This window comes from Tubulanus polymorphus, chromosome 3 (genome assembly GCF_964204645.1).
Source record: "Tubulanus polymorphus chromosome 3, tnTubPoly1.2, whole genome shotgun sequence".
NCBI classification, from domain to species: domain Eukaryota; kingdom Metazoa; phylum Nemertea; class Palaeonemertea; order Tubulaniformes; family Tubulanidae; genus Tubulanus; species Tubulanus polymorphus.
In genome coordinates, this window is record NC_134027.1 from 10,469,878 (window position 1) to 10,481,706 (window position 11,829).

The 11,829-nt window shown below is 40.3% G+C and overlaps 1 protein-coding gene across 1 annotated transcript; it reads right to left on the bottom strand.

The window, feature by feature from the left end:
• Positions 1-5,343: 5,343 nt before the first annotated feature.
• Positions 5,344-9,584, bottom strand: LOC141902433 (transcriptional regulator ERG homolog). Its single transcript, XM_074790148.1, has 4 exons — positions 9,512-9,584; positions 8,986-9,039; positions 6,787-6,870; positions 5,344-5,879 (listed from the first exon to the last, which is right to left on the bottom strand). Exons 1-4 carry the CDS (start codon positions 9,582-9,584, stop codon positions 5,344-5,346), a joined length of 747 nt encoding a protein of 248 aa, XP_074646249.1.
• Between the last annotated feature and the right edge of the window lie 2,245 nt (positions 9,585-11,829).

The following is an 11,829-nucleotide window of genomic DNA, read 5'->3' on the forward strand; positions in this document are numbered from 1 at the left end:
TACCTTGTTTTGCCAACGAAGATCAATCAGTCGTTCATTCATCTAGTCCACACTCATTCGCCGTATCGGTCTATCTATCATTTTGCTCTTTAAGTGCAATTGTTGATGGTTTGAAATTGATGGTTTGCAAAACGTGTCATGATCCATTGAAACAAAGAATACGGATACGCTCAGTGAAGCTCACCTTTATCATTCTGAACTACAATATCGATGCATCATTACAACAAGAACTTTTGAATTTTTGAGAAAAGACTGTTTCCTCTTGTTTCATAAAGGGCTTTCTCGAGTGCAACTATTGTAACCGAAAAGCCATCTTGTGACAAGTGAGGCCCGGCCAGGTTTACAAGTGGTTAGTCAATAACAATCAAAACAACTTTACTCACTAAAACTCTTAAATCATTAGATGAAATACTAAACTTTTTAAATGAAATAAAATGAACTTTATTGACAATCATTACCTCAAAGCAGGACATCAAAAAGTATTTACAATTATAAAACATAACATGGAATACCGGAAGTATGTTAGTTACGCCATCTAGTGGAATACCTGAATTTACGGGAAGCCGAAGTACTGACTAAAAGCCAATCCTTCCCAAATCTATCTGGATTGAATACCGTGTTTTTAACATCGTGGCTTAAACATGCCGCTATTTTGGAACGGATTTCACGTGCCATAAAAAGCAGTCCTCGCATGAAGAGGACGGAGAAAACATTTCCTCGACAGGAAAGTTTATTTCCTGCCCGCATCCGTGCTCGCCGAAACGAAATTACTTAAATCAAACCGTCCAGCGCCCGCAGCAGTAATCACCGCCCGACGTCAGATATTTTGCGGCCGTGATTCGTCGGATCTGAAGGCGTAATAAACGAGATCAAAGAACGGCGATCACCCCCGATAAACCAGGAATTAGATCAGGCTTATTACTGCAGCACCGCGCGGTATAATCCGCGCTGGAAGAATTTACTTTATCAATTTGGTTGTGATATTGGAAACGTTTATTAGTTGTCGCTTCGTTCAATGTTGGATATCACGTTTTGTTGGCTAATGGCAAAGTCGGCAGGATTTATTGAAATCTCGCGTAGCCGGACGATAGATAATAGTCGTTTTAAGCACTGCGAGATGGGAAAAAGGATGCCCTGAAGCATGTCATCATTCAGACTCAATTTCTGGCATAAAGCTTATTTAATAATCTAGTTTACAGCGAAACGAGATATTTCCATGCATCGGCATAAAACAGGCGCGAAAGAGACTTCGATCTAAGATGTAATTGACGGTCATTCGTTACATCACTCCCCAGACGGCTAAATAATGCGCTATGATATCAGAGCAAGATATACACGTCAGTACATATACATGCATATGAATGATTGTTCTTTTAACTGCCGAAAAACAACTTTTATATACTAGATAACAGCTAATTTAATCACAGCAAGTAATTATTGAAGTTTATGAGTGAATATGAGATTTCTTGACTGGTAGACTGAATATTCAGAGTTGATAAGTAATATCCCACAATTGATGGTTAAACCATTTACTATCTGACAAAGCGAGGAGTTACGAGTTTTGACTAAATTCCATCAGCAGAGAAACCAAAATAGAATAATTACGTAATTTTACGTTAAATTGGGAAATGTCACCCTAACTGTTAAACCCAAGCGGCCATTTTCAAGTATCAATCTTTTTCTTGTATTTTCTGATTTTCTGCGAGCACTGATTGATTGATGTCTGAAGAAAATGATAGTGATCGAACAAGGTAATCATTCGAAATGAAATAGTGATTACATGTAAAATCTGACCTACGATGCAAAAAATCCCCGAAACGATTTTCGGAAAGGTGCTAATTGAGAAAAAGACTCGGAAACATGTAATTACCTCATCAGTTGTTTCAGCACTGCGGACACTGGGACGTTTTGCACAGTATACAGATTAAATTACAAGAAAAAACGCTTGCTAATTACATCTAAATTCATCAGCTACCACTGTCTTGTACGTAATAGGATTACTATTTACGTGATCGGGGTATCCAGGAGCTTTCAATGATACTGCGTTCACTCTTTTACTTATCAGGCAGTCGGCAATGACCCCTCCAATAGTAGATTTGGTGTAACTTGGCTGGAATTGACATCTGCTTTTAAGGATTTAAGGGTATGATCCAACAACTAGAACATCAATACTCAGTTTTGCTATTCATTGTCTAGATGAATCTTCGTTTGTTCTTTGTTTAGCCACCAATGCCACAATATTCAAAATGCTTGGCGATATCAGTTTAAAATAAACCCTGAAATCTCATCGTAAATGAGCACACACAAATTAACGATAACTATTCCTGAGGCCCCGTTAGCTATATCATGATCGTGCCAGGCTAGCTGCGTGAGACAATCTCTAGGCAAAGATTGCCGCATGAATGGTCATCGGCTCGCGTCGATAGGCTAATCAAGGTCGTTAATTAGAATTTCATCCTTTGACCGTCCACCTGCCATTTGAACGGTCAAAGAAGAGCAACAATGGCTCAAACGGATATTGGAGTTTAACTTGATTTAGAACAGTATCTATGATGTAGGTGTTGTGTCTTATACTGCGGAATATGTGATCTTATTTTGCCATTTCTAAGCGATGCAACTGGGTCGATAACGTTATATGTGAACATTTTGAAGAAAATGACAATACGCAATAAGACATTAAAAGGCCGTGCCGAGCTTTTATGAGGGACAGTTCTATTCCAGGAAAAATAACACTTTTTCGCCGTGAAAAGGGGCAGTTTCCTATTGAAAAATGACAGATCTTAAATATGATTTTTTCGATAACCTAAACTTAATCAACGTCTCGACTTAAGAAATCTGAGTACTTGAATAAATCATGAGAATGGATTACTTTCATTAAAAAAGGACATGAAAATTGTATCCAAATTTCGAAAAGTCGATTTTTTTTAGACTGACTTATTGAAGGGCGCTTTGAAAATTTAGGGGGTTCGTTCGCTATCCCCAAACCACTACCCCCTCGGCATGGGCCTGATTAGTAATAAGAAAAATCGTGTTTGTCTCAAAATTCGATAAAGTGATATTCTGTGAATATGGTTAAATAATGTCACGTTGTTAGGAAGTTGTAATCTAAATGTTAAAATCTACTTAAAATGTTTTGTGTTTATTATGGAAATTGCGTATTATGAATTTGAAAAGGAGAGTGGCATTTGCTGCGTGATGAATGATCGGACTTCTTCCTTCCAAGGTTACATTGACTATAATTTTTTCTAAACTTCGAAGATGTCGAGACATTGTTTTCGGCGACTTTTTAAAGCACCTGCCTTCGTCTCGGTCGTGTCTCCTGTCACGTGAACCTGTCTCCACGATCTATCTCGATCCGAAATATACCAATTTCGGCAGCTGGTTATTGTACCATCGACTATACGAAGCACGTGTACCTTCAAACCGATCGAACTATCATCGACCATCGTCTGCGACAAAAGCCGTCTTTCGTCGAGTTTTCAAAACGTCGGTCAAATATTGAATAAAACTGTCAGTTATCTGAAAATCACACACACACACACACACACATAAATGTCGATTATAATTTCCAACGAAATAAATCCATACGTTGTAGTTTTGGCTGGCGATCCGCGTAGCAACGAAACAATTATAAAATTCGTGTTTATCTAAGGCATCGGTGTTGTCTTGTGTCAACGCCTCATTAAATAGGCGCATCTGTGGTCGCACGCATATTACGACGTTGCAACAACATCGATCATTTGCGTTGAAATTCCATCCCTTTTTAAACTTCGAAAACTTGTTGAAAACACAAAAGACTGGCGTTAACAGTGGATACGCGCGCGCGCGCGCGTTAGTACGACGAATTGTACCCACAGTTTCAAGGCTCTTCGCGCGTTGGCGCGTTATGGGCTGATTCGTAATGGGCTCAGTCGGATGTTACGCACGAATGAATACGTGGTAATACGTACGCTCGTAGATTTTCATCAAATTTGAATTGATGGACCGCCGGCTGTCATCCCGATTTGTTCAGGAAAACGACTTAATGGCGTCGGCACCGGTGAGAAAGATTGCTTTAAGGTGTGATAAATCATTCGTGTTGCGTCGAATAACCGTGCGCGAAGAAAGGTCATGATCGCCGAATCCACAGAAATTCATGTCATAGATTCGATTTTAGAATTCGAAATCAAAGAGGCGAAACCTTTAGCAAGATTGATTTAGCATGGGCCCGTATTTCACTGCAGCATCCTCGTCCACGCTAATGGGTTCCGGGGGTATTTACGTTTTTCATGCATTCGTAACTTCCATTTTGTTGCAACGGAGAACCATGGACTCTAAAACGAGGAGTCCTTTCGAATTGAGAGAATAACCAAGGATAAAGCTAGTTTGGAAAGGGAGCCTAATCTGTTCTTCAGTAATGCTTGGACCTCTGCGTTCTCGTCATTCACCAAGAAATGCCACCTCTATTTAATTAAATACCAACGACCAAAACATCATTTCATTGCAGTTACATACAATAAGAATATATTTCTTGTCATCTTTATAATACAAGATCCTCAAATCGAGAATCGAAAACACTTTTTACAGCCCACCGATATGATGGAACGAGCTATGTCAGGATATTCAAATATATTATCATTTATTTACAGAGCAAAATATCGTAAACAACAGTGTAATATTAACAATTTAAATGATAATGTCTAGAAAATGCATCGAGTACCTGATATCAGTATATAAATAATATAGTTCTGCTGAATATTCATGACTAGTGTTGTTTGTTATATGAAATTGCACATGCGCGCGGCGTACAATATTCTCAAAGAAGAGTCGCAGAAAATAAATTAGTAATCTATCCGACTCAGAATTTGGAATACATAATTGGAGAGTTGTGGTTTATCGTGAGAATTGGCGAATACCAGTAGGTTTCAGTCTACGCTATTCGAATTACTATATATATAACTGTTGTACCTCGAACGATATAGTAGAGTTTGGACGGTTATGGAGGATTTCGGCATCAGTCGCTTGTCGAGTCTTCATTTTGTTGAGCCAAAAACAAAAATAATTTATCGTTTATTCATCAATAGCAAACTCGTGTAGTAAGTGGATATTTCCAAAGAGGCTTTGGTAGCGGAAGGACACCGAAGCGAAGGAAGAGAATTTCGATCTTATAGATGGTGCGACTGTGTTTGAAAACAAAAGAAAAAAATGGAAACAGGTTACAAGGTTTGAAACCTTATTTCATTGTGAAATGTCCGCCGCTTCTTAGTGAATACACTTGCATTTTAAAAACTGAATCAACTGTGCCTTAATTTGCCACTTTATCGTCCTAGCAGCACCTAACATGCCGAGCAGATGACGGGCAGGTCATGAATAATATGAGCCTAGATGCGATGGCATGTGACTAGTATGATGCGACATTGCGGCGTGATTGGCAAAGTTCGAATACAAGTTTGCATTTGTCGACGACCAGTAACTCGACGGCGACGGAAAGAATCCGGAACCCCCGGACGTGATAGGCGCGTGGGCGCTCATGAAGTTAAACTTGGCGTTGTGGTGGTAGCTACTCATAAGCAGGTCCTGTTGGTATTTTGTGTATGGTGATGGGTCGGCGGTAGTCGGCTGCATCGCCTGCGCGAGTCCGGCAAAGTCAAATTTATACGCGTATCGTTTACCGTGGACTTTCGTCATAATGTTCTTGTCGTAATAGTACCGTAGGGCGCGACTCAATTTATCGTAGTTCATGTTGGGCTTGCTTTTGCGTTCGCCCCAACGTCTGGCCACCTCGTCCGGGTCGACCATCTTAAATTCGCCGTTAGTTCCTTCCCACGTAATACAGTTCGTGTTGCCGCTGTCGCTGAGGAGCTCCAGTAGAAACTGCCACAGTTGGATTTGTCCGCTACCTACGATGCACAAAGGAAAGATTTCAATTATAGTTAAGTTTTCACAAGCTGATCGTCAGTTTATAGCAGTTAAGTCAATAAAAATATTCAACTAAGTGATAAGGCTAGAGCGAGCGTATAGTTAAAAAACGGAGAGAAGTTTATACAGTGGCGGAGATAGTGTGGCGAACGAATCAATCACAGATTGCACCCTCGGTTTCCTTTTTCTATTTCCGATACCATTTAAACATCTTTCCTGTCACATCACGACTGCTTTAATGGCGGGTGTAAATGTAATTACGAATGTCCTGAGCGCTAAACATGTTCTATTCGCCGTATAAATACTGGCTAAATGAGCCTCACAAGATCCTGATAAAAATTCGATTAAGTTTCCGCCGTGATTCCGTCACCGGGTGCGTATCTTCGTCTGCTTGCTCGCGTATGTCAGTGCGCATTTAAGCTCTATTGTTCTTCGTAAACGGTTTTGTCGTCCGCCGATTCAGCGGCTGACTCTCTAGGGGATTCGATGAAAGAGCTTACGTGCTGGGGCTCGGTTGAGAGAATACCAAAAGTCGGAGTAGATTCGTCGAAGTTTATTCCCCACAAAATTATATCGCCGGGGAGAGAAAGCATTGTGCACGAGAAGCTAAGGAAAATCTACGCGATTTCTCGTAGAAGCTATATGTGCATATATACGAGCAAGATATTTCCGTTGCTGGTACAAATCTAAGAATTAATTTTTATCAATGCAAACTTTTCAAATCCTGTCTTGATCGATGCGCTTTGACTGATCACACAAGGCGACGGATGCATTTGTATGCAAGACTGACAATAACGCGCTTACGGGGACGTCAATACGAAACAACAGGGGTCGTGGAAATAAGTCGAGCAAGATGACGTTTTAGCGACAAAAAAATATCTAACATACCTTGTGGTCTCCAGCTTGTGTGGGATGCATCTAATCCGGCTGGCTTAGTCATTCCTGGTAATGAACATGCACTGGGTGCATAACCTAAAAAGAAAAGAAATTCATCTTTAGAACTTTCGCAGATTATTTTAGCCCTTTTAGGTTTTCGTATTGGGAGCTATATATCACAATTCATCATGAATGCAGCATTCGGTGCCTTGCCTTTCCTTTTTGTTTTTGGCTCGTTAATTGATATATTTTTGTCTTCATATTTTACATCATAATATTGTAAATAACATCGGAAATGAATCAATATATATCAAGTGCCAAAATGAATTTGCAGTTTTGGTTCAAGTTAATTTATAGCGTTAATTAAGTTAGGGTCCCGGCCATCATCGGATTCTCAGAACATATCCTCATCGGATCCTCTGAACATATCAGGCCGAAAGTTAATTAAAAGTATGGGCATTGACCGATTTCATTTTTCACCAAAAGTCGGTTAGCGCGTTAGGGGTTCGACGTTGACACTGACAATATTCTTAGATGCAATTACTGGATCCGGAGTGTATTAGTAGTAGCGGCACTTCGGATTTCGTCGGTGATTTTTTGATTAACGGCGAAAAGCAATAAAACAAAATCTTTCCGCCGCGTACGCGCACGTTCGCTGAGCAAACTTATTTCAAATTACATAAAACACGTGCGCGCCGCCCGAACGTCCGCGTTCGACGAACAGAAATTGATATAACGTCAACAGTACTCGATGGTTGATTAGCCTCGAAGAAATCGCGAAAACTGCTCTTCACACGAAAACCCTCAGTCGGCCGATACGGCGACGTTTTAACGTGGGAAATCGGGTCTAATTATTGCCGAACGGCGCTACGGCCGATCCCTGCGCTCGTGTCGGGCTCCTCGACCGCACGTGAAACATCTTCGAGCCGTATTTAGCCAAGAGAAATTAAAATCCCTTTAACTATAAGCATATACGTATTCTCGACGATGTGACAAGTTTTCTCATGTCTTATACCAAGTGCGTGGGATGGGCTCGGATGACGTATAATTTCATCCCAGATATCAGATATGATATTGAATTGCATCGACCGCCTCGGTTATCGATTATCAAAACTTTAAGATAACTTTAAACGCAAAATAACAGACATTTCTTATTTTCCCACCCGTATGTTACTGAGAGACTAATTTCAGGAATGGTCGGGTTGCGTTTAAGTATGATGAATAATCTTGTGAGGGCGTAAATCGGCCGCGGCCAGGTTGGGCTGGCTGGCAACAGTATTCCGGGTAAACAGACCGGAATTTGCGATGTATCACTCTCGCGAAGGATGAATACGAATTTGTTTGATCATCTAGATTCGTCAAATCCGTACAATAATTTAATAACATTTCCGTGACGAATGTACAAACAATCGACTACGACGGACGCGCCGGGTTCAACACGTTAAGTCAATATGTCGTTCTGAGCGACAGGTGCACGCAAAATGCCTCGACTTTACAACGCAAATAACACGACCACCGTCGGCAGCCGACCGACGCGCAGGATTTATCAATTTATCAAATAGATAGATTCTAATTAAAAGAAGCTGCATGATTTAATGTTTATTTAATGGATCCAGTATTGTATACAACTATCCAGCAGGCGATCACAACTGGTTGCGCGCGCGCGCGCGCCAGCGAACGAGCGGGAACGTATCAATTCACGTTTTCTTTTTTGAGTATGTTTTTTGCAAACGGTTTCGGCGTCAATGCTAAACACAAATGGTCTCAGTATTTTTACGCCTATCTTATCTATTATTCTAAATGTATTTTCTATCTAGAAATTCAAAGCTAGGGAATTTGTACAAATAAGGTGCAATATATTTTTCAAAGCGTAACAACCTAAAACAATATGACGTCTGAAAGTGCATCTTCACAACTCTATCTGTACTTTGATTTCCGATTTCAAAATCTAACCCCCTGTTTCGTTCCCGGCAGGCGTGGCGGGTTTGTAAGCGAAAAAAAGAACAAAAGCAAACCAAACGAAATCTACCATTCAGATAAATAAAACGGTCAATCGCTTTTTTTTTAGAAAATCTTCCAGAGCAAAAAGTGCTAAAATTTCGATCGTGTCAAAGACTTCTTTATCGGTTAATTTCTCGAATTTGAAGAAACATAGGACGAAACGAATACGTGAATATTTTCGCTACGTTTAGTGATAAGAATATTACTTACCAGGACTTTGCGGACTGGTCTGCGGGGTCCACGGGGTTTTTCCATATGGTGGTTCTGAAAAATAATCGACGAAACCACATGAATATAACCACATATACAAATTAGCAATTGATTCAAATAAATAAGATAATAACACAATCAACAATATTCGATATACGGAAAGAAACATGATCCTGTAACTAAAATGTAAAACCGATTATACCATATCCAGTTGAATTTATCTAAATATATAGGAAGCTAAATTATCATTTAAGAAAAATGAATGACATGACACAAGTGAACATATTGATGATATTTGGCTATTTCGTTAATGACCTCGTCTTATTTCGGAAGTGTAGATAAAAGAGCTAATCGTTGAGATAAGTGGAATCTCGTAATTGAGATTAAGGCATTTGTTATTTATTTCTATTCATTTCAATTAACGGTATTTGGACCGAATGTTTTTCAACCATAAACAATTAACTCCTTAGCTAAGGATGTTATATATTCGGGATGATAAAGAAATTATAAACAAGACAATTCTTACCTGGAAACATCATGCTGGGAATGCCTCCGAACGTGCAGGCTCTGTAATATTCCTGGTGTTTCATGCTTTGCATCGAAACTTCCTGAGGTCCGCTGTTAAACGAATACGATTTCATGTTGTCGTAGTTCTGTTCATAAGATATCATAAATATGGATGATAATGTGTAGTTTCTGATTTTCTTCGGCGCGAGTCGGATCGGATTTAGACGGCTTTTTCCGTAGCTCGTCTGTTTTCATCAACTAAGTTCCGTTGTTCCGGTAGGTGCGGATGAAGATAAGTGTCACTTGTCGGAACGTCCTGCTTTCGCTATAACGTGGATAGATGGATATAAACAAGTTGACACTTTCCAGCAATATTTGTAAGGTAATCATAGCAAATTAGCTGGCGTTTGCTTCAGCCAATCCGCGCGCTTCGACACCGGATTCTGGCAAGCTATTGGCGACAATAGGCGTGGCGGAGTCGCGTGGATGCTTGATTGACGTCGCATTATCGATGGCTGTTAAGAATGCGCGATGAACGAGGCTTGGGCACGTGGCTTTTGTTGACATCCGATGGGAGAAGTAGCCGGGATTCGGCTAGGACTGCAATTCCCACGGCAGGTTGACGAATCTGGGTCCAGCTCACCTAGCCGACACACGCCGTGCGCCTTGTACCTGGATTTGTTCTTGCGCTGTGACAGTAAACAACCCAGCGCAACGACGTAAACGCAACAAACAGGCCGATTTTAATGCGTGCTAGTGTCTTCGTTGTGTCAAAAAACGCGTGCCATACACCGTGCTGAAAGTCATGGAATTCTAATATGATTGTAAGTCCCATGGGAAAGTTTAGCGAATACTCGACAAAATCCATCTTCAACGGAGTTGAAAATATCCCGCAGTACGTGGTCGTATTGATCGGATCGTCGGGCGCTATTATCAGCGACGCATGTTCGTTGACGTTCTCATTTTTTCCCACATTGACCGTATCAAACACGTACGCAATCTTTGACACAGACATTGAACAAGAAGAAACATTCATCAAGAAACCAAAGTCCGCCCTTCATGAAGATACTTAATGACGGAAAAGATCATGCAACGTGCAAATAGAGATTGTTTCTGTTCGCGTCGAATGAACAAAAAAGATATTCCTTTGTAGACACCTTACAAATGGTACTAGTTTAAAAATACTCTGCTAGCAGAATGTAATAGATTTTATTCCTTACCCGAAAACACTTAGAAAAAAGTCCGCTAAAGTTGACAAGTGCAACGCACAGTAGATTTTTCAAAAGTTAGAAAGCTACTAAACCCCCATCAAACAAAGTCTTTGTTTCTTTGATGATGGGATTTACTAGTAACCTCGAAACTTTCCGCAAATGAACTTTTAAGATGTCTAATGTGGATTTGTACTTGTTAACTTGAAACTGATGAGAATTTATCAGTTTACCAGTCATCTACAATAGTTATCGTATTTCTTCACGCAAATTTCGATGAATTTTCATTTGGGTTTGTATAGTTAAGTCGATCTTTGCTCTTCAAAGTTCGAATTCATTTTAAGAAATTATTGTTAGTCGACTGCCATGGTCGATATTTGAAAAGGAATGTATTCCCAATACGTGCGGATGATGGGATATCAAACCGATATTTGTCTAATACATGTGATCTGCGTGGTTTTTGATGCAACTCGTCGATGTATGTATAGACATTACTGCCAACCTAACGACGATGGTAAATAAATTCACACCTTCCTCAATTGAAGCACCGTGCCCCTTTCACTGGTGTTTCCCGTTGCGGAGGTTGCCCCAACAATCCTTCATAATGTACCTGTTTATTACATCTAGCTTTGTCTGAAGCCTATGAATAATTTATTCAATATAAAGATTGGCTGACCATTAATCCGCCCGCGACCGAAGGCTATTTTGTTTACGGGGCATTGTCGACGGTCGTGTTGGCCACGGATACATCTATAAACAATGTTGAATTAGATGGAAGCCAACTTTCACACCGACTTCCCCAACAAGTACTGTGCGTTACCGGCCATGGAAGTGCCATAGGCAAATCGTGTGACTTCATTTGAAACGGCGACGACGTGTGCCTCGCCATTCAATGCGTGACCGCATAAATAAATTTATGTTAAACGTTTAAGGCTTTTGTTTTATCGGGCGACGATAATGCGCTCACCATTCAAGCTGTATCGCTCGGTTTGCACACGCTAACGATAAAAAGTAAAAGCAGGTATCAAAACGTGCGCCGTCAATGCGACACCTCAGTTTTCACAATCGACTACAAAAATAACCGCAAATTTCAAATTTCCCCTGTCATAGAAATTATTACGGAAATTAA